Source organism: Frieseomelitta varia, unplaced genomic scaffold, assembly GCF_011392965.1.
Source record: "Frieseomelitta varia isolate USP_RPSP 00005682 unplaced genomic scaffold, Fvar_1.2 scaffold_247, whole genome shotgun sequence".
Lineage (NCBI taxonomy): Eukaryota > Metazoa > Arthropoda > Insecta > Hymenoptera > Apidae > Frieseomelitta > Frieseomelitta varia.
In genome coordinates this window covers 1,327,439-1,355,067 of record NW_025109976.1, presented here as the reverse complement: position 1 = coordinate 1,355,067, position 27,629 = coordinate 1,327,439, and the positions used below count along the sequence as shown (strand labels likewise).

Sequence of the window (27,629 nt, the reverse complement as noted above, 5' to 3'; positions counted from 1 at the left end):
GGACGGTGCTCGAAACGTTGGCACGACGGGTCGACTTCCATCGCGTGTCTTCCCCAAGTGCTCGTCGATCATGCGGGCTGAAATTAAAAGAACGCGAGCCCAGTGAACGCAAACTCGCAATCAGCCCAGTGAATATTAATAGTTTCAATATTCGGAGACACTGCTCGAAAGATTTATCCGCGGGGATAAATCTTAGTCGAAGAAAGCTCTTTCTTCCGATGAAACGTGAAGAAAAAACGTGAAAGTAACAGTAATTGTTGTCATGTGGATTTTGTGCATTTATTGTGAAAATTGAAAGTTGCAAAAATGTATGTCTAGTATAACATACAAAAATATACTTAAAATATCCAGAATAGGATATATTATTAATATTCAGTAGATAAAACAGATTTTTTTTTAGATTTTATTTTTCTTGTGACGCTCATACAAATTTTAAAATCCGCATCCTACTAATTATATTAACCAGAACAAGCTTGAATTAATAATTTTTTAGATTTGTTTTACATTCTATTTTTTTTTTTTTTTGCGATTTTTGATAAAAATTTCAAACCGCGTGAAATCCGCATCCTAGTAATTATGAATGTATTACAAAACAGTGTCGATTTATAAAACAAGCTTCAATTAATAACTTCTTAAAATATCAAGTTCGGAAGTCTTCTTGAAACATAAAAATTCGGGAACTAATAGGATTTTAATCATTGCGAGGATTATGTTTCATTCGAAGAATCTTCCCTATTTTTCTTTTTGTTGAGAAATCCACGGAAAGTGGATAAAGATAAAGAAATGAGAAATGAGCGCTTCTTAAGTCACTACACGTTACGTATACGCAGGTATACGTTTTGAGAATAAGAAAGATTAAAGATACTTTCGAGTAAAATAGAGATGAAAAATAAAAATAAAAATTCGGGATTCTGCAGTAGGATTAATCTTTCCAAAATCTTATCTGCAAGATAAATCGTTTTCGTACGACGAGAAAAAGAGAAGAATTTTATCTTTCGTTTCTGCAACTCTCGTTTCTGTTTTAGTTTTCTCTCTCTCTCTCTCTCTCTCTCTCCCTCTCTGTTTTTTTCTTTTAATCGAGTCACGACTGCAAACGTTCCTCGCCGAGTTGCACCTCTGGCTAAAGCTCACCATCTGGCCAACTTTCTTTAAGTAAGAAGTTGGAGTTAAGGGAAATTGCCAGGGTAAGAACTTACCACCCCTTCATTTTTTCTTTTTTCCTTTTCCTCCTGCTAAAGCCTGCGAGCGACAATTTCGTCCCCACGGAATTAATTTGAGCTTCTTCATACCGCGCTTCACACGTGTCTGGTTCCACGAACGGGCAGAACTCGGTGTCAGCGGAGGAGTTTTTAATTTCAGAAAACCGCGGGTAAGCTCGAACTTTCTAACGGGGAAATCTACGAAGAAAAATGTACTTTTAAACGGCCGAGTTATTACATCCGCTTGCACAGCATTCAGACAACTTGTAATTAGACAGCGATGGAATTTATGGGAAATTGAAAGATTAAAGGGACGCGAGGGAAATGCGAGCAAATTTTTATTTAGGCTCCACTGTAAAATTAAACGAAACCGATCTCGTCACTGAACTGTTCGAACGAGTCTTTATTAAATCGCTTTAAAAATTTTAAACAGCGATATATTAATTTTATACTATACGTATATTAAATTTTAATTAGATTGCAATATTTTCACGAGATGTCTGAACGATCCAGAAAATTAATTTACGCAGATTTATCGGCGTTTTCTGGATAACGCACTCCACTTGTTGATGAAAGCTTTGACTCTGGATGAAAAGCGACTGGTTTCCCATAATAGTCAAGGACACTCGGTGCGTAAAGAGACGAAAAAGGGTCACGTTTTTGCCCTCTTATCAGCGGACGTTTAACACAGAAAAAAAGAAAGAAAAAAAGAACTCAATAGCTGAAAGGTCGCAGCGACAGAATGTGGGCTGTATTATAAAATGGCAGGGTTCAGATACGGGCGAACGAATATTGCGAGATATTTGAGAGATGTATCCCTTTACAAGCCCGATCAAATGTATCGGATGTCCCTTCCTTTTCTTCTCGTTCTCGAGCTTCCGAATTACTAATGCGTTCAACAATCCACCATGGTCACCTCTATCTTTCTTTTAGAACGAATTTCGCGGTGAAATAAATTCTTACCATTCTTGCTTCGTCTGTACTACTGCGCCATAGCGACGCGAACAGATGATAATCTTCTTCTTCACGGCCAGGGATCTCTTTGAGATCCTCTTACCTAATTGAAACGACATAACTGGGGGAAAATTTTACAAGCTTCCGATTGCAAGTAGTAAATTTTCTCGCGAAACAATGAGAAAGAAGAGATAAAATATTTACTTGCAAACTGGAAGGCACCATGTAAACACGAGGATACATATAAAATACACGAGACTCACTACTCGCAGTAATATCTGGGAAAAGAAAATCTCTGCCTGAATTTAAAATGGAATGCAAAATTATCCAAGACAATTTAACAATCTGGGGATATTCTTCTTGATATCGAGGAAGTGGCATTTGGAATTTCGAATTGATTTCTCAAGAAACAACTACTCTACGAATTGGAACACGAAAGATCGAACGGAAGTTGGAATTTGCTGCTAGTCAAAGCAGCTTCTTCTTTCCTGTGTTTTCGCGTCAGACTAACGTTTCAACTGAAATGAAGCGAGAGCTAGGCTTTCACACGCGGATTGCTTTCGCTACAGCAGTCGAACACGTAAAAAGAAGATAGAACGTTGCTCTCGGAGTCTCACGATTTCTACGATTGAAATTGTGCCTAAATTAAAGAGACGTTCATTCTAATTTCACTCTTGATCACTCGAATTCTTCGTTCTAATTCCTCTAATTTATTTGAAATTTATTTCTCAAGCCTCGGAACTGGGAGCGTAATTTTAATGAAGACAAATAGTGGATTCTTCGCGCGTTCAATTCCTAGGGATTAAATTATCAATAAAATTAGAATTTCAATTCAATTTCTATCAAGGATACCTATAAGTAATGTCGGTCTTTTTTATTTTATACTGTACAAAATTTTATTTTATTTAAAAGTTAATACAATTTTGAGGTATAATATAATTCAACAGTTTATTAGATTTGAAGAAAACGACATTACTGTATACTTAGGGTACGCCTAATATTTTTTTAAACGGGTTCAAGAATTTCTCTAATCCAAAATTTCAACTTTTCAATGATCTCGCTGCGTTACGTAAAACTGTAATAGTTATATCTAAACTTCGGTTATTTAATTCGATCGAGTTGAAAAGCTCTGAAGTCCAAATTATAAAGTCGAAGCCCAAGTTCTTTACGACTTGCAGTATATATTCGAGCCGTAGGAAACATATTTTCTGTGTTGTAACGTTGCAACGTGCGTGAAACGACCAGATATCGTGGTTACGACTCGGATTAAAGAAACGAGAGATCGATCGTGCAAAAGTTACGACACCCACGGGGTTGGGCTCGATCTTGTAAAAATTTTTTCTCGCAGCTGCTAAAGCTTCGCGTCCACGAGCGTGTAAGACAACGCCGTGCCATATTTTACGAGAGTGGAAAGGAATCGATACTACGTCCGTGGGACTTGGCACCGAGATGCTGTCGGTCCTTACAGGTTGAAACACTTTTAAATTGCAGCGTGTAGGATCCGGTGGAAATTGTCTCCTTTCAATCCCCGCCTCAAATAATTACAGACAGCTATGAATACCACGTAATTGTAATGTTACACGTTGTATAAACGTAATAAGTTGAACGAATTGAATTATCGATAACTGCAGATGAACTTTGCAAGTATCAAGTAAATTTCCTTTCGTGTCAAGAATTTATGATTAGACGCTGGGTTTAATGAAATTAATTAGTAAAAAAAAAAAATTGTATTAATTATAGTAATAATATTTATTATATATATAGAGTGATTGATCTTTTCCTAATGTAATATATTTAGGTGAGTCGCATTTCAATTTGAAGAAGAGCAAATAGTTCCTGTTATAAAAATATTCGAACATATTTATATTGGAAATAATAAAAAATATAATACATTTATTAAAATGTAATATATTATAATAAATGTATATATTTGTAATATATTTTTCAATTTGAAGTTCGTATTACAGGAATATTCGAATAATAAAAATTTCTCCACTACGCGTGACTCTTCATTTACATAATGAGAAATCACTTTCAGATAATGAATTCAATCGACGAATCGTTCGCTCGATCGAGCGTCAACGCGTTGAACGCCAGCGCGATACTTGCACACATTTCCCCTGACGGAGCGTTCAATTTTTTATGAAATATCAAATACGTTGCAATGAAAGCGGAATGAAAGAGAATTCTTCATTTTCCGGTATTATCTAGCATTATTTATGTTATTTAACGTTTCTATTTTTTTTTTTTTTTTTTCAGTGACATTCATCTTACTTTAATCGTTTGAAAATATTTATAGCAGCGGAAATACCAGTGACCGAAACTGAAATTTCATTTCAATATAAATGAAAAGCTCAGATGAACGCAGTCCCGCCGTAATTACGTTAGTCATACTCTGAAATTTAACTCTGAAATTTCTCTTCTTTTTTTTCCCATTCGAATTTAAAAACCTGAAATTTTATTTAATTAAAAAAAAAAAAAAAAAAGAAAGAAAGAACCTGAACTCGCTAGAAATCTTAAAAATTCAATTTAACTTGGAATCTTTTCATTTCGCTCCCTTTCGCGTCGTGTTTATTTCGCGCGCTTCCGCGATAAACATTCCAATTTCACTTCTAATAACGATATTTCGAAAAGATAGCAAACATCAATCTCGACAGGAGGAGGAAATTAAGACCGGGGATTCCCCGTTCGTCAATCGTCACGGATTTCGAAATTGAAATCGAGCCGTGCTCGCGACGGAGAGGAAAGGAAGGGGTGGGAAACAGAGAAAGAGAGAGAGAGAGAGAGAGAGAGAGAGAGAGAGAGAGAGAGAGAGAGAGAGAGAGAGAGAGAGAGAGAGCCGATACAGAAACGAGTGGAAGCGAGAATTCGCTCTGGTGGAAATAAAAAACAAATAAGCTCACGGGTCGTTTGTTTGCGCTCCTTTGCGAGCCGGGGGCCGCGTCACCGATGCAAATTCCCCGCGATATTCGCGCGAAAATAGGCTGTCAGGATGCGGGGGCCGGTCCACGTGTCACCGTGTCCACGCATGACCGATCAGCGCCGACCGTGAAATAAATATGAAAAGTTGTAGCCTGATTTATGACTGGCGGACGGCTCGTCTGTTGATTTATGACGCTTGCCACCGGAAAGCGTCGGCTTTATTTTCTATCTGGCACGATGCTGCCACCCTCCCCCCGCCCCCCTGCGAAATCGTCAGTCATTGATGGGACAGTTTCGCACGTTTTCTTTTGAATTTATACGCTTTCTCTCACCATCCCACAGCTCGGCTGACTTTATGCCAGAGCTTCGAGAGATTTATTTCGAACATCGTGGAATGGAGTTTCCCGTGATGTATAATACAGTCTCCGTCCTATTCCGAGTTACTCAGAAGATTGATCATATTGGCGTGTAGAAATGCATTCTCTTTCTTTCACTCCCGAAAAGTTTGAAAAATTCAACCGGGGAATATCTTTTGCAGACACACTGCGAAATTTTTTTCACCGTGCAACTTTGAAGATTGAAATTTTTGACCAGTAAGAATTCGCGTACGATCTTTTTCTACTTTAGTAAACGAGCAACGTGCTGTCGACGTTAGAATAACTTCAAGGTGCATCACAAGATGCAATTGTACGGTCATACCTCGAGTATGCATGTTCAACGTCTATACGTTTTCACTGCACAGTGCAAATCACAGAAAATATATAAAATATCATTTACTTTCTCGATCATCGTCATAATTCTCTTCATTGTAAATTTCAAAAGCAATGGAAGAAACGAAATTTGATCCGAAGAAAAATATAGCCCATGAATATTATAATGTCATAACGATAAATACACATATCCGATACGTATCGAGACAAAATTGAAATAAACTTCCCGGTGGAAAGCGTGAGATTATTTTAAAAGCCGAAAAGCCAATTAAAATATCCAGTTGTTCTCGTCTGTGGCTCGCGTTTAATTTACTTTTCAACAATATTCACTGCGACGTTAATCTCGTCGCTAAATGATGTCGTAATAAATAAAAATAAATATAAGTAACAATCAACGTATGTATTTTCCACATTTAACGCGGTGGAATCATTTCTTACGAAAAGGCGCCGGCGATCGTAAATCATTTATCAAACGGCGCACGCAATACCTGTTGAACGTTCGAACAGACGGAGCGCATCGTTTGCCCGACTCGATTATTTTAATGCGATGGGAACTCGACGAGAAACAAAATAGACGAGGCTAACGAGTGCCACTTGTCTTCGTGAAGAGTCTCGAGACTCTTAAATCCGGGCAAACTGCTGCTCGCCCCGGACAAAACGAACACAACGATTTCAATATTAAAATCCACTCGATATCTCGATATTAAAGATCCTCCTTTATCGTGTAACGTTCCATATCTTCTCTCTGGCCGACGCCGGTTTTAAATAATCGATCAAGCTGCGCGTGTGTTTTAACCTACTTCAATTATTCATCCGACGGTTAATTAGACTCTGGACTTGTCGCTGTATCTGCCAGTTACGATCCAAGTTTTCGAGTACGTGTTACGAGAGCGTGTCCCGTGTACGCTTCAACGATGAAATTCATGGCTGCGATTACACGATCGTTGACGCGAACCCGTCGTTTTATTATCGGGCTTGAAGGAACTAGAAATAGCAGGTTTATCAAATCATTTTGCCAAAGTGGCGGGTTTTCGATTTGTTCGTTGTATCATCATTGCATTTACGGCGAAACTGAAATCAGTGGAATCGGTGACAGACCAATCGAACTCTGTGGATCATTTTTGATGGAAATACATATTGCTGCGATTATTACGAATCTACTAATAATATTATGTAATAATATTACATTATATTATTAGTAATATAATATATATTATTAGTAATGTAATAATAATAAATTAGTGAATTCTATTTTTCAAATAACACAGGGAACATAAGTTTCTCGAGTGAAATCATTTGCAAATAATCTCGTTATTTTAAAACAAGACGTGGGTGTTTGCGCAATAGTGAATGATACGGGTCAGTTTCCTCGAACAAGGTATCCATTGTTCAACGATTACGTAGGATGACTGCTGTTTTCTTACACCTACACGACCGTGATATTCGTAGAATAAAGATGAAATTTCTGGCCCAAGTATAAGTCACATTATAATTTCATAAGATGATCGATCTGCTCACCCTGGCCTAGTCGCTTCTTCAGTTGCTATAGCGCCGTGTTAGATGACGTAATATCGAAACATTACGCGTAATTGATTGCGATTCAATCTGAATTTCATTGCGAGTGCAACCAACCTTTATTAAACAAGATATACAATTTGCCTCTGGGCCATTTGCTAATGGGTCAACGTGAAACACGAAACTCTCTCTTTGTTAAAATATCTTATCTGCTTTGTTCAATTTAAAATACTTATCGTTAGTCGTTGTTTTGCAACAGTCTGGATATTTCGTTACGAAAGGCAACGAGGTGCTATACAAGCATTTCTGCAGATCCGAAAAAGTCTGAGGGATGCAGAACGATTCGTCTATCGATCTATTTACCTACGCCTGACAAATAACGTTCCTATTCCACTTTCAGTAACTTCATAGCTTCGAAACGCGCGAGTCAAATCAAATTCACTCGAGAATTAGATCTACGATCCTCGTGCGATCCAGAGATTAAAAACAGAACACGCTATGAAATAGAAATAAAAATAAAATGCAAACGACGAAACGATGCAATCGAGGTATGTGTATTTTAATAATAAAATGATGCAACGAGGCACATAGAACTGTACAACGAAACACGATCAACTATAATAATAAAATAAAGCAATGAAACAAAAATAATTTCTCCATCCCCGAGGGGAAAAAGAAATATTATGCCATCGACCTATTTGCTCGTGTCTGACAAATGACGTTGCTACTTCACTGAACTCGGCACTTTTCGGTAAAATCGAGCATTCGCCGCGTCGAATCAAGACGCTCCGTGCATTTACATGCAAATGCCAATTCCGTCGTTCTCCGTCGAGTTCCCGGGGCTTGTTTACCCATTTATATCGTCGAACGGACTATCGATTCGAGGCATCGACGTCTCTGTTCGGTTAACGGCGAGGCACAATAGCGATTTGCATACGATTAGGCATATAGAGCGCGTCTAAATAGAAGGAGAAAGAGAGAGAGAGAGAGCAACGATTTCTCGATCTTATCGCCGTTGACTTTGCCTTTCACCCCCGTCCTTTTTCACCTCCAGCTTTCCCGCTTTACCGCGAACACAAATCCGACCCCGAGAATCCGACCACAATACGTGTGTATAGAGGTTGTGCCGGCAGATCCTGTGAAAATCCTGTGAGCCTGTGGCGCTGGCACGCGAGGAAGGACAAGCCTCTTGTCGCGGAATACACTGAAAAATCCGTATCGATCCGAGAGGATCCAAGATTCGAGCTTAACTGACGTCAATATCGCCGGACGTCGACCGAGGCCTGAGGAATCGTAAAACTTGGACTGCCAGAGGTTAAACGAAAAAGGTCGAAAAGTGAAAAGTGGTTACCTGACGTTTCAACGTTTAGTTTCACTATGTTTGATTTCAAGGTTCTGCCACTTGTATCGCTAGATCAGTCCCTCTTTCATTGTGAAATTCGACGATATTTCGAGGGAGAAACGGAGGGAGTTCGAGTTAGAGTGGACGGTTCATTCATCTATTTCATCGATACGATTCTTTTTGTCAATTTCAACTTCACACGGCGATATTTTATCAGTATGATATTATTAATACCAATAAAATTGAATAGAATGAACATTCCCACTATTATTTGTACTTTGCATTACGCACAGAAACCGGCCGTCCAGCAATGAGCGACGCAATTGTTCCATCAAATTTTACGACCCGGCTTCGGTGTCAAATCTCACGGGGGAAACACAGCCCCGTAACCACTCTGGCGCGCTCATTATTTCAAAATAATATAACGACATCTCGTAAAAATCGCCGGGACGAGCCATCGTCCGTGTCAAGCGTAGTAACGAGATTAATTTTTCAAAACGCGGAGATTCCCGTCGACGGCTGTCGACGACGACGACGACGAAAATGAGAAGGGACGAAGGGAGGACAGTCAAGAGCAGAGAGAGAGAGAGAGAGAGAGAGAGAGAGAGCTCGTCGGCCCTTTTCTCAAGAACGTCGTTGTTTCGTGATTTCAGCCCTCAGATACGCCAAGCAGACAGCGTCTTTCGGGGAATCTTGGTCGTTCGCCGACTCTCTGTTTGCGTTCCATTCGTACGCGTTCCTGCGGCTGGCATTTATCGGTCGCTTTGATGGGACTCGCAGCCTCCCGATCGAAGGTATTTCCCTTCAGGATCCTTCACGATCCATTACACAAATCGGCGAAATTACAGTTGAAAATGTACAAAGCTGTGCGTCGCTGTGCGTCATCATCTTCTTCAACACATTTCGCGAGAAAAAAAGCCAGATCAACTATGTCTTTCGTCACTTGTTTAATTTTATCGTATGATTACAGTGTGTTGGCAATTATTTCTAACCCTTTGCCTCCTCGACAAACTTTTTTCGTATTTACGAAGCATCGCTTCAAATCGAATGACATAGCATTACATTGAACAATCATTCGAATGGGCATTTATAACACGAAATTTTGTTCATTATGTCTAACTTGTGATGTTGAAATTTGAAGCAATCATCGACGTGCATTGGAAGTTTGCTAAAATAAGTATCTCCCTCAGAAGGGACAGTCGATTGCAAAGGGTTAAGTTTTTATATAGGCATGGAATGCTAATAAGTTTAAAAGATTTATTCTATGATTTATAAGTATCAAAGCCTCACACTAATTGGCTGTTTCATAGTTTCTTTAGTTCATAATGCTACCTCTTATTCATAATGCTACCTGCGAGTTCCTCTGGCTACTTGTAGAGCATTTTATTCTTCTTTCGTCGATTTATTCGTCTGCATCATTAGCAAACTCCTTCTTTTCCAACTTATTTTACCCACGTTTCTCTTTTCTTGTCTGCTGCACAACACGTACTCGTACTCGAAGCTTTGTAGAAACTTCTCACAAATATATTACGCGGTGCTGCATATATGAAAATAGAGATTCCTCCTTTTAACACAAGCACAGCCAGATTATTGTACGATTTTCTTGCAACCAAGTTACAAGAGTTCAGACAAAAGACAACTACGCAACGTATCGTAGTTTACGTATGAAAAATCAGTGAATATTTCCTTACATCGGACAGCCTGTAGAAGTATCCCGAGTATAAATAATTCATCGCGCTCGTCGAACGTAATTTCATTTTCCAAAATCACGACGCCCCCCCCGGTACTGGTGCCATTTCCTGTTTAAACTTTCTTCTCGTTTCGCCGAAATTGTACGCGAATTCAACGAGGAGCAACGCGCGCAACGATCAACCAGTATTCGATTAGTCGGACAGTGGCGCGGCTGTTCGGTAAACTAGCGTGGACTATCGCCAGTTTCGAATCGAGCTAGGCTCGGTCTCGATCGGTCGACGGATTTTCCGGGCCATCGATATTTCCTTTCGCGTGCTGACCGGCCACCCTCGCACCTCCACCTCCTCCTCCTCCTCCTCCTCTTCTCTGCCCTTCGCCCCCTCGCCGCCTGCCTCTCGTCCGAACGATCGATACGCCGCAACGCGATACGAAGTTTCGTCGGCCACTCTAATCCGAAAACCGTTCCCGCGACGGGACGTTGATAATCCAACTTCGACCAGTTGACAATCGCGCGTTGACACTCGCCGTTTCTCAGCGTTTGATAAAGCGCGGGCCATCGTTAACGTCAACAGCGCGGCCCCGGACATCCGTCAAAGCTCTGACGTACGAATTAATCCCGGATCCAACGAGAGCGATCCCTCTCGTCGACTGTGACAAACTTTTTTCTCTTTCTCGATATCCCTTCGTCTGTTTTTCTTCTTTTGGCGTCGGCGGAGAGTTTTGTGGCCCCGTGCGTTTGCTCGAAAGAAAACGTTTGAATGCTGGCGAGGAAGTTGTCGGTGAGTCAGATTTCTTGGAATTGTCAATTCAAATTCCAAAAATAATTTTTGGAAGTCGTTATATTGATGTCTGTCAGAGGTAGCGATTTATGTTCCGATTAGAATTTCCGAAGAAAGTGAAGACGTGATTGTTCGAACTATCCTTGGACTATCTATCGTGAGATACACGAGAGAGTATGTTTCGTTGCTTTCCGGGGCTGCGCTATCTTCGTCGGAGTCAATCAAGCGTGTCACGCGAATTGTTCTTTCGACAAGAGTTGACTCTACTAATCTGAAATTGTCCCAGCGCGGTTTCGAGCTGAGAAATAATAGAGAGGATAATAATGCGTCGATACGTCGGTTCTAATGTAAAACAAGCAAGCGAATCGAGCATTTGGGTATCGCGTGACGTAGATTGACTCTAATAAAAATCAATTCTAGTGCAAGTAGCAAAACGAAATTGGATACCTTGGAATCATCTGTCGTCAAGAATGAATGGAAATATACTTGAATTAATTAATTTTTTTAAATGTACAACGAAACTAAAAATTCTTGGTCGTTAATGTTCTAAAATATTTAACTTTTTTCAATGAAAGAAAAGAAAAAAATAACGACAGAAGTTCCATCGACTGACAGAAAATTTGTAAAAAGTTTGATGTATTATGCGTATTATACCACGTGAAATCGAGAATTTTTCAATATTCTGAAACGTGATAATTTAAAAAAAAAAAAAAAAAGAATTGCAGTATATTCCGATCAACAGCCACAAATTCAGCGAGTAGTAAATTGTACGGCGTATTATGCGACGGGTGGACCGACCAAGCGCGACTCAATCTACTTACGCGCGCCGCGATACTTTTGCGTTAACATTTTGCGGCCAAACCGACTCCTGTTTCTCCATAATGATTAAACAAGTTAATCGAGTTGCGACTAACTTTGCGCTGCGATGTGAATTCGTCGGCCACACGTGTTCCTTTGTCTTTGCAATATCGGCGGGTAAACGGGGATTGTTGCGCAACTTACACGCCACCGCCACAAATTGTGCGCCAACTTATTACGAAAGTTTCACTTTGGAAAATCCTGCTGGAATGTTGATTCGGAAAAGAAACTTTATCGCGCTGGTAATAAAGGCGAAGGAAAACACAACGCCGGCTTCAGTACGTCTATAGTTAAAATTCAGAGAAGTCCGATCGATCTCACCGGGTCTTTATTAGGGTGAGAGAACATCACAAACGGGGAGCAGCTTCAGATCCTTCAGTCCTCGTGTCTGGGCTTAAGAAACCTCGAGGATATGCGAGATGTGGATCCAGGTCGTCGAATATTACATTCTCTTTATCATTGAAATTCGTTCACAGAGCCACGGTAATTCTTCTCTCTCTCTCTCTCTCTTTCTCTTTCTTTCTCATTGACCACCGCAATTTCATTCCGCGGTTGCAGGAATTATTAGAATTCGATATTCGCCATGGCCGTGTGAAATTTACATTTTTTCCCATCGCCAACGGTATTCCGCGAGTTGGAATCGCCACAGTGGCGACGATTTCATCTAACTCTGCCGTCGATGCGCAAGAAACACTCCGCGAGTACGAATCGATCAAGAGCCTCGGTTTTTTTGTCGACTGAACTCGGAAAGTGAAACGTGTCAATCGATTGCTGAGATCGATGTAGCTGACGAGACTTCGAATTAAAAGTATCGGACGTAGAAACGAAAAGAAATACGGTATGATCAAACTGAAATTACTTGAAATTTGCCATATTTCTGGAGTTTCAGAGTGATGAAATTTTGCGACACGAGAGAACACAAGTTCCGTGCTATCAATCGAATTTTCAACGAACCTGTCGAGTGACAGCAAAAAAGAAGAAGAAGAAGACGACAGAGTGTCCGATATCAAAAAGAAATTTTAATATTCGTAGGGAAATGTGTTTGAAAGGAATGAAATTTTCGGGAGATTCTTCGAAATTCAAATTGAGCGGCAGTTGGTTCTCCGATCGAATCACAAGCAAGTGTAATTTCTCATCGGTGTAATTGACCCTGTTAGAACTATGTTTGTTGCTGACGTTACGTACATGTCAATGAGCTACTCAGAATGGGCTGATTAGCCTCATTGTGTCCAGGGTCAAATACACCGGCGAAGTTTCAACCTCCGTGTCCGCTGTATTCTCAACGTTTCTCAACAATCGCGACATCCTCTCCCGCCTGCTTTCACGAATACATGACAAAGAAGTCCACGCGTGTGTGTCAACTCGTAAATTCGCCGCTCGTGTTTCCTCCGAGGGAACGCGAGACGAACGCGACGAAAATCGCGAAGCGCGACGAACTGGAAAACATCGCGATTTGAAGATCTGTCCAAGTCCTGGTTTCAATTCCGCAATTGACCGGAGACTGAAATTGAAATTCGTATTTCGCCGAATCAAGTCAATTTTATTAAAAAATTTAAGAATATATATATATATATATAATGTTCTAAAATACTTAATTTTAATATATATTATGTATTAAATAATATTCATATTATGTATTATTATATTATTATATTATATATTTAAAAATATTTATATTTAATATATATTATATATTAAGTAATATTTATATTATATATTATTATATTATATATTTAAAAATATTTATACTTAACATATATTATATATAATAATGTTCTAAAATATTTAATTTTAATATATATTATATATAAAAAATATTTATATTTAATATATATATATATAGAAATTGTAAGATATTTAAGACAAATATACAGAATATACGTCACAGAGACCAGAAAAGTTCATCTTCAATCCCGATGCGACCCTCGAATCTTTATATTTCGATATTAGCGAACAGAAAGGATTTATAACATTTTCAAAAGATAAAGATTTTATCATCCTGTGCTTCGTTCAGACCTCAAATATTTTTCAATTCTTTTGCGAAGCATAAGAACGCAACAACTTATTGTAGCTTGAGACAGTCTAATTGTTTTCTAACTAATTTCTTACTAACTTCCATACATTTTCAATTTGACAAACACAATACAATCATCCCTCGTTACAGTACGAACGAAATTCCAGAATGTTTTGCACGACGTATTTTGCACTTTTTATATATATTTTGTTGTGTCAGAGTGTTTGAACGCTTTCACAAGTATCTGCAAGTATCTTTTTCCCGGTCAAAGGATCCCGTGGAATTATTGTTCCAAGTGGAAAAATCGATTGTCAAGCTGCATGTAGGTCAGAACGATTCTTATTCAATGGGCCACATGTGGGTCAGGATCGTCTTGACCCGGAGGTTTACGATGCAGATAGGGTTGTTTGGAACAGTCGTTTTCGAGAAACGAAAGATCCTCGCGCGGAATGTTGCTCCTGGTCGTGATTCGTATACTAATGCGACCTCAGTTTCTCAAAGCGAACATCGAGGCAACGAAATTATTTCCGATTATTACCAGGCCAACTCATTCTTATTTTAAACTATATTAGATTCGCGGAGATTCATGTGCTCGTACGGTCGTATATTCCGAAGGAGTGAAATAGAATTTATGCAGAGAGTATTTCAACGAGTTAATTCATCCCTCGCAGATATTAGAAAATTATTTGAGTTCCGGAATGCTCGTTCAACAGTACGAACACTGAACCGAAGCAATAAAGCCTAGATAAATATTTGTCCGCGAATATTACGACGTGTATATCTTCGTGCGCCATGTAAATTTCATGCATCCTCGTAGTTCAGTATTCGCTCGTAAATGGGCAAACATCCACGTCTAATTATCACATTGATTTAATCGACGCGTCATTGTCTCCGAGCGAGCGCAAAGAGCTCTTCTTAATCCTAATGAAAGCCGCCACGCGTGATCTGCAAGACCCTTTGACAATTAAATCTCGAACTCGCCTCGCTGTGAAATTTCCTTTTCCCAAAGGGGAACTCGAATGACAAAAGTTCAAAAATATAATCGTGCTAGAAAATTAAAAAAAAAAAAAAAAAAAAAAACCTATTCTCAAGAAGTCTCGAAGAAAAGAAGAAACGTAATCGAGGCAGCGGTTTTCACGTATTTCAAATTAGCTTCCGCGTTTGATCGGTCGTTCTTCGAATGGAAAAATCGTGTCCGCGTGAGCACCACGGGACAAAAGGGTTACACGAATATGGCGCGTATTTAAAACGGAAGCGTTCGAGAGAGGCGCGGAGTGCTTTTGTACAAAAGACGGGGGTGAGTTCCAGCACATCGATCCTGCAGTCTCTGGTAGGGCGGACCCTTGTGGAAGGGTGCACAGGCCGATGAGATAGCAGGAAATTGAATAGTGCTTTCGCCTGATAGTGAGCCGAAGTAGCAATGTCACCGGTAGCGCGAATCGTTTGTTTGCTCGAACAAGCTCCAACGGACCCGCATCTCTTTTTTTTCCCCCCACTTTCTTTCTTTTCCCTTATTTTAGATCAGGCGACCCACTTGTGTCCTTTTGTACAGTCCTTCGTACGTACACACATGCATACATACATGTACGGAACGGATGAAATTTCGTTCACACTTTCCACGCGAGTCGTAACTTCCCTTTTTATCCGTTTTTTTTTCTTCTTTTTTTTTTGGCGTTCGCTTGATTCGCTGTTGGTCTTCCCCCTTTTTTTTTTTTTTCTGCGAGGAGATTTATTTCTGGTGGAAATTAGTTTTCATTCTTGCAACGTGGATTATTTCCTGCCATTTCCGCTTTAATTGAGTTTTCTTTATCGTTCGCGATAAATACCAACGCGCACAAAAATTGTACCATCGACGACTCGAAGTCCCGTAGATAATTAAAATCTATATTGGAAAAGTTGCAATGGGGAGGGAAAAAATAAGTAACAAATAATTAGGAATTAATGAGCAAAAAAATTTGTAAAATTTACTTTAAAAAAAGCAGAAATTTAAGTTTCTAAAATACTGTCTATCTATATAAAATGTATAAAATTTCCACGTTAAATTATGAATAAATTATTTATCTAATAAAAAAAAAAACAGATTGTCAAGTCGCGTATAATTTTGCCTGATTTCTCGTTTCAATCGAGAATTTAATTTATATCTTTAATTATAAATTAAAATGACATTTTATTTACTTTTCGTCCACTTCGTTTACGGCTGACTCTTATAAGGAAATTTATTTTTGAAGAAAATCATTCTTGACATGGATTATTATCTGCTGCGTTCTTAATCAAATTTTGTATATTATTTACAGTGGATGTTATAGCCGTTTCGCAAAGAAGCTAGATATTAAAATTCAAGTTATCCGAGGAATTACATTTTCCGAAGTTCTCTCCGACTTCATGCCTCCCTTATTTTAAATCGCATCACCGATACCGATGGAATCCGGTTTCATATATTTACAGCGACGTAGCATTTTTATACTTCCTCTATTAATTTCATATTTACTTGAATCTTTAATATCTTTACGGCTTCAGGCTATACTTATTTATTTACCTTAGTATACACAGAATAATTCAATCTATCGCTTTTTACTTCGATTTCCATCAATATCGCAACATCCACGGAATATGACAATAGACAGATACGAATACACGCTGAATACAGTATTTCCTAATAAACACGTAAATGTAAAATTACAGAGCAGTGTCCCTTTCGCCTCTTCCCTTTTTTTGTTCGTATACTGATTTTCAGAAATCAATATACAGCTGGACATTAAAATCTGTGAAAAAATTACACGGGAGGGTTACGCGTTTGAAAAAGATCCTGCGGTTTTTCGGTTCAGTGAGGCGCGATTCAAAACGAGACGAGTTATAATTCCGCTAGATCAGAGCTAACTGGCGGTCTGCGGGCCTACTTTCTTGATCGCTAGCGCTGTAGAGGGGATAGCGCTATGGAGGGGTAGCGCTATGGAGGGAGTAGCGCTATGGAGGGGATAGTGCTAGCGATCAGAAAAGTAGGGGCAAGGGCCCGCGTGCCGCCAGTTAGCCTCTGCGCTAGATAATTAACCAATTTCGAAGAACGTAATCGTCCATTGACGCATTTTTTCTCGTTGATTGCAGCGCTTAAAATGTCTGGAACGGAGGCACATGGCGGCGACACGAGTCCCACGCGTGAGCCAAGGTAATTAAAAAGAAATACATATCTCTTGATTTAGCTAGTGCCGAAGACAGGCTTTGAAAGTCCATTCGGCCTATCTAGTCTCAAAATTCTACGCGTCTAATGGGATAACTTTCTCGAGTCGAGGCTGATTGCTCCGAGATCCATTTGCTCTTCGTATTAAAAGCGTCAGTGACGGACACTTCTTTTTTTTTCCTTCCGTCTTCTTACTTTGTAACCGAGAACTTGGTACGAACGCGGCGTGATATTTAATCACCGAGTTTCCGCTTTCCATCCTTCATTACAAAACTGAGACCACGAGGAAACCGTGAGACTTGGAAAACATAGATTGCAAACCGAAAATTTTCGTTCAACTTTCCATGTTCGTTCGACATGGATTGATAACGAACGATATGTCTCTTTCAACATGCTTCGACCTTTCTTCAACAATGAAAATATCTGATGAAGGATTTTCTTAATGAAAGAACCTTTTCATTTGGTATGTCTGTAACTGCACCCAATTATATTATCAAGTTACGATAAACATTATAGACTAATTAATCCACGAGTAAAAGCAATGAAATAGAGAACTTTGAATTATTAATGATAAGTCAAAAATAGATCGCCAATAAGTGACTTTTTAATATTCACTTTTGTACACTTGTACGGGATCTGACTTGACAATTGTTTAGAGCATATTATCACCCAAAGAATCAGGAAATTCGACAAGGATCGATTTCGATTCATACGAAAAGTAAATGATTGATAACGAAGGACTGACGAAGTTCGCGTTCCTAATTACCAGGCTCTTCGAGCCGCAAACATCCTAGTTCTAAACACGCTCTGTATGTATCAAATTACAGTGACGTCGCACGATGTTCGTCCTCGACATTAATTGAGGAATTAATTATCTCAGATCTCTGTGACTCAGCCTCGAAGGACGGATTTCGGACGAACGGTTTCTACAAAGGAAGCTGGTCTGTTAAAAGGGCACTTATTGATACCGACTGTCTAATTAGCGAGTTCGATCCGTCAAAGACGCGCGACTAAATAAGTAACTGACATCTCTGCGAATTACCGATACTCTCGCAAAGAGGCTTACGACCACTGACCACAGAGACCTGCGTCCAATTTTCTTTTCTTTTCTTTTCTTTTCTTTCGTTGTTTCGGGAATTTGTTTCTCGAAGATTTCTCCGTCCCACCGAGTACGATAACGTTTTCCTGCGAAAATTTCAGGCAGAGTAGAATTCACAGCGTCGGATTACCGGCACGAACGTCCTTGCTTCCGGAACCACCGCCCACCGGAAGCGACACTCCACCGCCGATACCGCGCCGCCATTCCGCAACACCTGCGGTACGTAAAGTTCAAACGTCCTCGCTGTTTCAATTAATATCAGATTCTGGTTTAATCGACACGCTGTTTCACGCGTGTCGACCAGGAATTAAAAAATTCTGTTGGATACTTTTGTCAATAAAAAATGGAAATTTTCTGCGTCTTTTTTTTTTCCTCGCGTGGAGAATCTTCCAGAGAACTAGATTGCAACTAGATGTGGTACAATTTTATGCAGTATCTTTTGAGAATATAATTAGAAAAATAGAGAAGCCCGGGGGAAATTTTTTATGCTTTATTGTACTGAATGTTATAAAAAATAATTTATTATTTTCTAAATTTAAAATCTCTTATCTGCAGAAATAAAACTGAAGGAACAAAGATTTACTTGATCTATCGAGAAGCACTCTAGTCGCAATATTTTAATCCAACGCGTGAAACAGGTTTCTATTAAATCGGATTCACGGCAATATAACATATTGTATACTAAACGCGAAGAAAAAGAAAACCTGTAAAGTAAGCAAAGCAGAGGACCACTTTATCTTTCCAATTACATCCACGAAACAAAAACGTCGCGCGAATATTTTACTCTGGACATCTCTCTACAGTAGAATTTCCCATAAGTAGACAGACATTCGCCGATCCAATTGCCACAAAACGAATCTACAGTAATTACAGCAATTACAGTAACAAAACGAAACACATCGCATCCAGCGCGTAATAATTCCAAAAAAGGATGACACCAGGATTCACAATCTGCTTCTTTCTTTGTGGTATTGTAGCGAAACGATAGCAATTTCTCGCCTAAATCGCACGAAAAGGCCGAAAGGTAACGTTCAGTGGCGCACCGACGCTCAAACGAATTAACAAAGACGAAAAGGACCACGGCGTAATCTCGGCCTCTTCTGGTTTTAAGCGGCCGCAGTAAATCGAGCAGAAGCAACGAGGAACGAAACGTTCTTCGTCTAAGTGCTTGTTCCTCGAACAGGTCCGCGTAATTAGTGGGCAAACGAGGGTTTAATGGATCAAGCTGAATCCGTCCGGTTCTTTGCACAGACAGGTCTGGACACGAGGACAATCGTCACTCTAACCACACGCGCACCATTTACATATGTCACACATGTACACACGAGACTCACGGTGTTTTGTTGGTCTAGTTGCAAGTGTCTCTAACACTTTCTGCTTTTCTCTTTTTCTTCTCTCTCTCTATCTTTCTGCTACGTGTCAGCAACAGTGGATTTCATGTCCATTAACGAGTTTTATATACAGAAAATATTATACACACATACACACACACATTGATTAATAAAAATATGGAACAGAAGATCCGATATTGGACATTCCAATCAATTTGACAATTCCAGTGTCCATCTGATTGTTCAGAGAGTAAACGATAGTTTGTCACAGTAACTTGGGTACTTGAAATTTCGAAATTTCGAAAAGTCACGGGAACTAGATGAGAAAGATTTAGCGAATTCTTGGAATTCTCAGTATTAAAAAGGACGAAATTTGATGATATAAATTAATCGATTGTACAGAGTGTAGCGATTAAGTTGACAGAATTTTAAAAGAACAGAAACGAATATAAAAGAGAAAATAACGCAATCTTCTGACCCTCGAAGAGAGATCTCGCGGGAAAAGAATCAGCTGGGAAACGAAGTTGAACGTAATTTAACCTCTTGCGCTAAATTGACGTGCCACGCACGTCGAGGATCTTTTATCCCAAAATTGCAGTATTTTCTCAGTTTTAAGTGTATTTAAATATAATCCGAGCAAAGCAAATAATAAATTTATTGCTTCTTAGTGATATCTGAATGATATATGAAGTATAGTGATATATGAATTTCTATCCAGTGATATCATCATCGACGACGTCAAACAGAAAGCGACGAATTATTTGCAGTATACGGTTTGGTCGCTCGTTACGGTCCGCGAACCAGTTGCCAGCGCAAGCGGTTAAGAAGAAGGAAAAACTGCAAACAGCCTACTGAGTTTTTCTTTCGCTTTGCGTGCAAGTTGAAAGACAGAGTACAACTTCCACTGTGTGTCATCCAACACAACGAGGGTGTAGTAGGCGAATCGAGTAGAACAGAGCAAGTGCAGATAGAGGGGGGGGGAGGAAACTCTATCGGGGAACTTGTTGATCCGACAGGTTGCACCGCCACCGATACCACTGCGACCGCCAGCGATCCCGAAACGAAACAGAAACGAGAAGCCGATCCCGATACAAGTGCCAACGAGAAAGAACGCTCAGACGAATCGGCAGAAAGCTAACGATCCAGCGCCACCGTCCTCGTCGATCTTGTCCTCATCTTGGCCCCGCGAGACGAACAACGAGAAGCTGATCGACCTGGGCTCTCTCCAGGACCAACCTAACCGCCAAGAGTACACGTTGAGAGACACGAGCGAGGAGAACGACTTTGTGGCGGACTTCGACAAAGCGAATTTCGACGGGGGCTGCAAGCCGAGCGACAAGTCTAGCTTCGAGGAACTGCAGAAGGCGTCGCGCGACTTGGAGAAGAGGTTGCATGAGAGAATTGTGAAGAGCGCCGAGTCGAAGTTCAAGGACCAGAGTGGAGAAGGGAGGCAGAGGCAGGGAGACAACGCGCAGAACAGCAGGTGAGCAAGATTCACGTGATTTATGAGATCGATGTATAGCGAGTCGTACAAGTATTCGTACAGCATTCTCGTTAGAGGATTGGACATTTTGAGAACAATTCGTGTATTCGTACAGTGTATGTATCAAAATTTTGTTTGAGACATACACTGAGACATATAATGAGAATGATAACTTGTTCGTAGCTTGGTTACTTTAGCATATATTCATTATTAGTAAGAATATTGAAACTCGTATTGTAAAATAACATCTGTCGTTGAAAATTGACGATTGACAGAAGGAGGCAGATATTTTTACGACTCGTTGTGCATGTCTTTTATATTATACAATTAATCGAATACCTGATTATTATTCATCAAATGTTCAAGAAATTGAATTTGCTTCCATTTGTGTATTTAATTGCTCAATAAAATACTGAAGTGACACAGAATAATGCGCGTACAAAATTTGTCCAAAGATTATCTAGATTTTCGTAATCAAATAAATGACCTTCCTCGTTTGGAAGCATAGAGATTTTTCTAAAAAAATTCGACTTCATTCACGATTCTCTCGAAATAGAGGATTTCGTCATATTTCCTACGAATTCCTGGAATTATCTCTCAAAATATCGCCGATTTCCCTTCCTTTTAATCCACCTACATGCGTCAAACGAATCCACCCAAGCTCCCAATGAAATTCTCCTCGTTCCGTGTAACGTTGCTTCGTTCTAAACCATGTCGCCATGTCACCCTGGCAAAATCACGTTGGGAAACTTTGTTGCTCCCGCGCAGCAACATGAATTCCGAAATAAAGCTAATACATCCAAGACGAAGAAGGACTCTCAATGTACCTTCCTGAATGATAATTATTTGCAAAAATATTCCATAAAGCGTTTTCTTCTTCATCTCTTTGGAATATATCAAATGCAATTTTTATCTTTTATCCTTTAATTGTTACTGCGTAAGTAGAATATTTTAGGCGTTAGGGATACTGTTCAAATTTTCGATCTAAAAATAACACGTGAAATTTCGACAATCGACAATTGGAATTAATTGTCTAGATTGAAAATAAAATTCATCCTTAAGGATCTCAGAAAATTACTTTTTCTATTTTTATATTTTTAATAATTTGATCTGTTATACTTTTAATTTATCCGTTTCAATAATTAAGGATTAATTATCATCCAGATTTTCAGACATTTTAAATTGTACGAAAAAGAGCAAAAATTATGTACATACGTAGAAACGTGACAATGTGTCTAAAAAATAGTGTCTAGACGTCCAATAAATCACACCGTGCTCACAAGGAATAAAAATCTACCCAAAGTCCGTTCTGTCCTCCCATTAACTTTTAGTCTGATCGAAACGATGACCCGTCCAACGAGTTAATCTCCCGTTATAAACCCATTTCCCGTCGTCAAACTGCAATATTTATCCATCACGTGCACCGAAATTATAAAGAAGCGGTCGATGTTCCCTGCAAAACGCTTTCACCCCCATCCCCGGCGCACTAAAACGCACGTGGCGAGCGAACAGAGTATTAAGGCCGTTTACGAGCACGGCAGAACGTTTCGATGGAACGTCTGCTCGAACGCGGAGATAGAGTCGAAGCTCACGCTTCGTTTAGCCGGTCGCGAGCGTAATCGGCCATGGCGTCTCGCCGCTAATTTCTCCGCCTCTCTAAAATTTTCTAGAAAATCGCAACACTGCCAAACAAAAGAAACGTGCAATTTTGATTGAGATTTCAGTAATCTTCAGTAACTTTTAGTAATCCAGTAATTCAGTAATCTTTAGTAACATTTAGTAAGTGTGCAAATATTATTCTCTATTAGTCTAATTAGTCTATGTATAGTATAAAGTTAGATTAAAGCATGCAATACTAGATGTAAGGGGAAAGTAATCAGAGAAAACTTGACAACCAAGGGAATTAAAACTGAAAACAAAATGTAAAGAATAATGTATGTAAGGCACTGAGGTCTATTTCTAGGCCGAAAGGCTGAAATAAAGATTCAGTAACATTTAGTAATTTAAAAAAAAAAAAAATTTGTTTCACGCGTGATTCTGCTACGTCCGATCAATTCTTCGAATAGGATACCGCGAGAAATTCCAGCACGAAAATTATGGTTCTGGCGCGAAGTTTAAAATTGAATGAGAAAAACAGTACAGACGAAATAATACAGCTTAAATTTTTAATAAGAACTTTCGGATGGTATTCAATTAGAAAGGTTACAGCCCCGATGCAAAGAAAGGAACTAACAACTGTGGACGATGGGTGAAATTGATTGGGGAAGCGACAATTGGAGTCGGAAGGATGATTCGAGTGAAAATTCAAAGACTCAAAGAGGGCATGTACAGCGAACTCAAAAGGGCACATTGAACGTAACGCGAGGAAGAGGACTTACGTAGCTGGCTTTAATTTAGAATTCTTCCCATTCTTGGCGCAAGAGTTTAAATAGAACGCTATCTTCGCCGCTGTGTTTCGGGTTATTACAAACTCCGTTTTAGAAACCCACGGCGTCTTACACGTTCGTGCACTCGAACAAAAGTGGGAGGGAGTGTTAGTTAAATTCCGGCGAGACATCAAAAGAGGGTGGGTGGCGAGGAAAACGTGCATCACCGCTCTAGTAATTTCACAAGTCTATGGAACTTCGTCGGCCACTTTTTTAATATATCAAACGACGATGGAACTTTCGGGGCTAATTCAATCGACCGTCCATTCCGCGCGAGTTCTCCTCGCGAAACTTTTTCACCCCCCCCCCCCCCCCCCCCCCCGCCTCGAGCTCGAGCTCACGACGCTTGCCCGCCCGGTTTGTTCGACAGGCTTCAGTCGTCGAAGACGGGAAAAGAGGGTTCTTGCAAGGAAACTGCGGACCGAAAGTCTCGGGAGAAAATTGCCGCGTCCCGTAGGGAGACCCTGCAGGACGACGAGACGAAGTTTGCAGCCCTGGTGAGGTCGCACCGCGAGGCAGAGAAGAGATGCAAGTTCGAGGAGCTTCAGGCTGCCTCCAGGAAGCTCGAGAGACGACTGTACGAGGAGGATGACCATCTGAGAGCGAGCAAGGATAGGTCTGCTGCCAGGTAAATCCTTTGATTACAACAGTTCTTCGTTTAGGTTTAAAAAATATTTGACGGATGCAGAGGATCGTTGAATCTCTCACAATGAGATTTAGAGCTTGTTTTCTAAATATTTTTAGGACCTCGCAACCAAAGTCTTGAAGATTCTAATTAGTTCCAAGATTTCCAAATGAACAGAAGAGTATTTAAAATTTTTTAATATATATAAGCATATTATATATATTTATTATTCAATAATATCCTCGGCTCGCACTGAGAATTTCTACGATCTTGCAACAGTGTTTCGTAGAATTCCACGAAGTTTTCAATTTCTCGAGCATTTCGAGTTTTCGAAGAAATAAAACGAAAGAACCTTTGTTTGCGATTAATTTGTTTCCTTTCGTTCGAAAATAATCAGGTACGACGAACAGAAATCCGCGGAAGCGGCTCCACGCGGGAAATACGAGGCAGAGATGGACAGAGTGCGGAACATTTTGCAGCACAATCTGAGGAAGGAGAGGAACTGCGAGAAATTGGAGAAGTTACCGAAAGCGACGCAGACGAACCTGCCGCCGCCGCTGAGTGCGATCACGCAGAGCTCTGTGCCGAAACCTATGAGTGTTCGACAGGACAGCAACGTTTCCTCGGACAGCTTCAGTCAGACCAGCTCGCCTAGTTACACCAGCAAGACCATGGAGGCTCCTCTTTTACCCCATAAATACGGCAAAGTACCAGGTAAGGATGAATTAGACGATAACCATGGTAAAAAAAAAAAAGGAGTTTAGGTTTCATCTTTTAACGTCTAACTTTTTGCAAATTCATATTTAAAATTAAAAGATTGGAAGCTGGTAAAAGTGTTTGTTTCATCTTTTAAATATTATGTTAAGAAATTTGTTTCGTATGCATATTAACTTGTACAATTTTGTTCGTTTAAATTTACCACGGATGCATAGTCAACATTACGAAAACTAATCAGAAAAATAAAAACTGTAAAATTGGGAAATGATATTAGAGTGCTGTGTTCCTTCCACTACGAAATAACCTCAAATATGTTACGAAAATAGCAATTGCACTATCACATCAGTAAAAGGAGCAGATCCACAATTTTCATTTTAACTGTGAGAATCTAGATATATGTTTGATGCATTAAGTAGAACAAGTAGACTTAAACCTCCAAAATTAACAGACGTATTTAACCACACTATGATCGAGCAGAAATTTCGCTGCAAAGTACGGTCGATGATGGATCGAGGCTTGTTTCAGTCGCACACCGCGATTAGCTTCACCAACGTGACAAATCCACCCGATTTTCCAAATCAACGTATCCAACATGTTCTTTTGCACCGCTGATAAAACAGACATTTACCCTGTCAGTTTCTTCTGTTTAAACACCAGTGTTCCAATATTTCATCGTATCGAAATCAACGATTCAATTACAATCAACAGAAAAGTGTATATGTGTGTATGTGAGTGAGTGAATAAGTGAGTGAATAAGTGAGAGAGAGAGAGAGAGAGAGAGAGAGAGAGAGAAAGGGAGGAAACAACCAACCTTCCTTAAAAATCGATCTCAATTAATCATCCTGGTACTCGTGTCATTTCTCCCTTCGTTTGCTGTTGTTCAATTGCACCTGTTTGTTAGAAAAGCAAACCATCACGAGGCTTCTATACGTGACTCGAATCCACCCTCCCGTTTAACCTATTAAGGACCGAGCAATAATTCATCACGGTGTTACAAAATACTTTGATTTCTCGAAAATTCCGTAAAATTATATAGAATCCAAGTGAAAGATATGTAGCATTTATTATATTACATTGACTCGTGTCTCCTCATATTTGACGTTAATAAAATAAACAGTAGGATATTAATGATTGAAAGGGGTTGCGAGTGAAATGAAAATTCGCTTCATAGCCAAGCCAGACTGCGGATCTTTATGTAAAGAACAATGATGGAACAATGGTGAAGTTTTATATAAAAACACATGGAATATATACATATATACATATATATTCATAATAAACATTTTACTTTATATATATAAATATAAATATTTATATACATAAAGTAAAATATATATTTATAAATATTTATAAATATATGAATATTTATATATATAAAGTAGAACGTTATAATATATATGTATATATCCATAATAAACATTCTACTTAATATATATAAATTTATTCATAATATTCATAATATATACATATTTATACATAATATATATATAAAGTAGAATGTTTATTAGATATAAAAATTCCCTTTTTTCAACATCAGAACTAATATTATTAGCAGCGTTTCTCCCATGCTAGTTTTATAATTTAATTAACAACTATATTAATAATTATAACTATTTAATTACAATTACTGACAAAAATTAAGAAGCACAAGCTTCATGCTAGTCCACGAAATCCCCTGGAACTCTGCTGTCGAATATTTTTCATTCGCGAAGATATAAAAATGCGTGACGTGTAAGAATCGGCGAATCCAGCTAACAACATACTCTCCTTTACCCACCCCCTAACAGTCCGACGATGACCGCCATGTTAATGAAATTCCTGGCGGAATTTTCAGACAGGGCACTGGTGTCGGAGCCGGACAGCTCCTCCGGACGGACGATCATCAAGTCGACCAGCACCCCGGCGAGCTTGCAAGCGATCGTGAAGGTTCACGGTGGTAACAACGGCTCCTTGCATCATAAGGTAAGCAGTTCCCCCCAACGGCGACGTTTTCAATGCGCAGATACGAGAACCGCCGGTTACGTAACGGTGAAAATGGCACGATTAATTCTTTCGCGCCCGCCGTTTATCGATTGCGTTCGTTTCCCACGCCTGTTGTTACGTAACGTCGAAAGGATGGATAGATAGATAGATAGAGGGAAGGAGAGACAGAGAGAGAGAGAGAGAGAGAGAGAAAGGAAGAGGATGATATGGAGAGAGATACGCGCGAATTAAGGGTCAAGTGATTTCTGAAGGCTGGCACGCTTGGCCGAGCGCGAACAAATTTGGAAGCCAACGTCGACTTCCAAAGCGAGCTTGTTGACACGTCGCAGAAAGCCGGAAACGGTTTCGAGTCGAGTCGGTTTAATTGGTCGTCCGGAAGGCCTGCAGCCAGCCTGCAGTCGGACCGTGATTCGAATCGAGAAACGTCACGCGATCAAAGATGACGAAAGTTCGCCGTCTACGGATCTTCGCGCGGGGAATATTCGGCGGAGGTTCGTAACGAGATGAAGTAAATTGATCTGCCGCGTGACGGTGAAATATTATATTGGTTCTTCGAGTGGGCAACTTGAGCTACATGTATCGGCGTGTATACTCGAGTTTCGGACAGATTTGTATTGGCTGCAGTTAATTTTCATTTCACTCGGCGAGTACTAGCGTTCGTGATGGAAAATATAAAATAGAAATTGAAGTGGGATTATATTGAATATACACTGCGCAACTCGGCGAGTTGAGTGTCAGTTGAGAGTCGGAAGGAAATTATAGGTTGACAGTATTAGTGATACTTTATCCGTTGCAAGTTGAAAGT

General features: G+C 39.6%; 1 protein-coding gene across 2 annotated transcripts in view; it reads left to right on the top strand.

The window, feature by feature from the left end:
- The window catches only part of LOC122528188, a 57,721-nt gene that overhangs the window by 5,949 nt on the left and 24,143 nt on the right, over window positions 1-27,629 (top strand). Inside the window, exons 1-7 of one of the 2 annotated variants that reach the window (XM_043653054.1) lie at window positions 11,082-11,113; window positions 17,088-17,148; window positions 18,361-18,478; window positions 20,607-21,073; window positions 23,870-24,127; window positions 24,522-24,838; window positions 26,676-26,803. In XM_043653054.1, the coding sequence (XP_043508989.1) occupies window positions 17,096-17,148; window positions 18,361-18,478; window positions 20,607-21,073; window positions 23,870-24,127; window positions 24,522-24,838; window positions 26,676-26,803 (1,341 nt within the window). In that variant the 5' untranslated portion in view covers window positions 11,082-11,113; window positions 17,088-17,095. Of the gene's footprint in view, window positions 1-11,081; window positions 11,114-17,087; window positions 17,149-18,360; window positions 18,479-20,606; window positions 21,074-23,869; window positions 24,128-24,521; window positions 24,839-26,675; window positions 26,804-27,629 lie in introns of those variants that run through there. The other variant, XM_043653053.1, reaches the window with a different exon arrangement.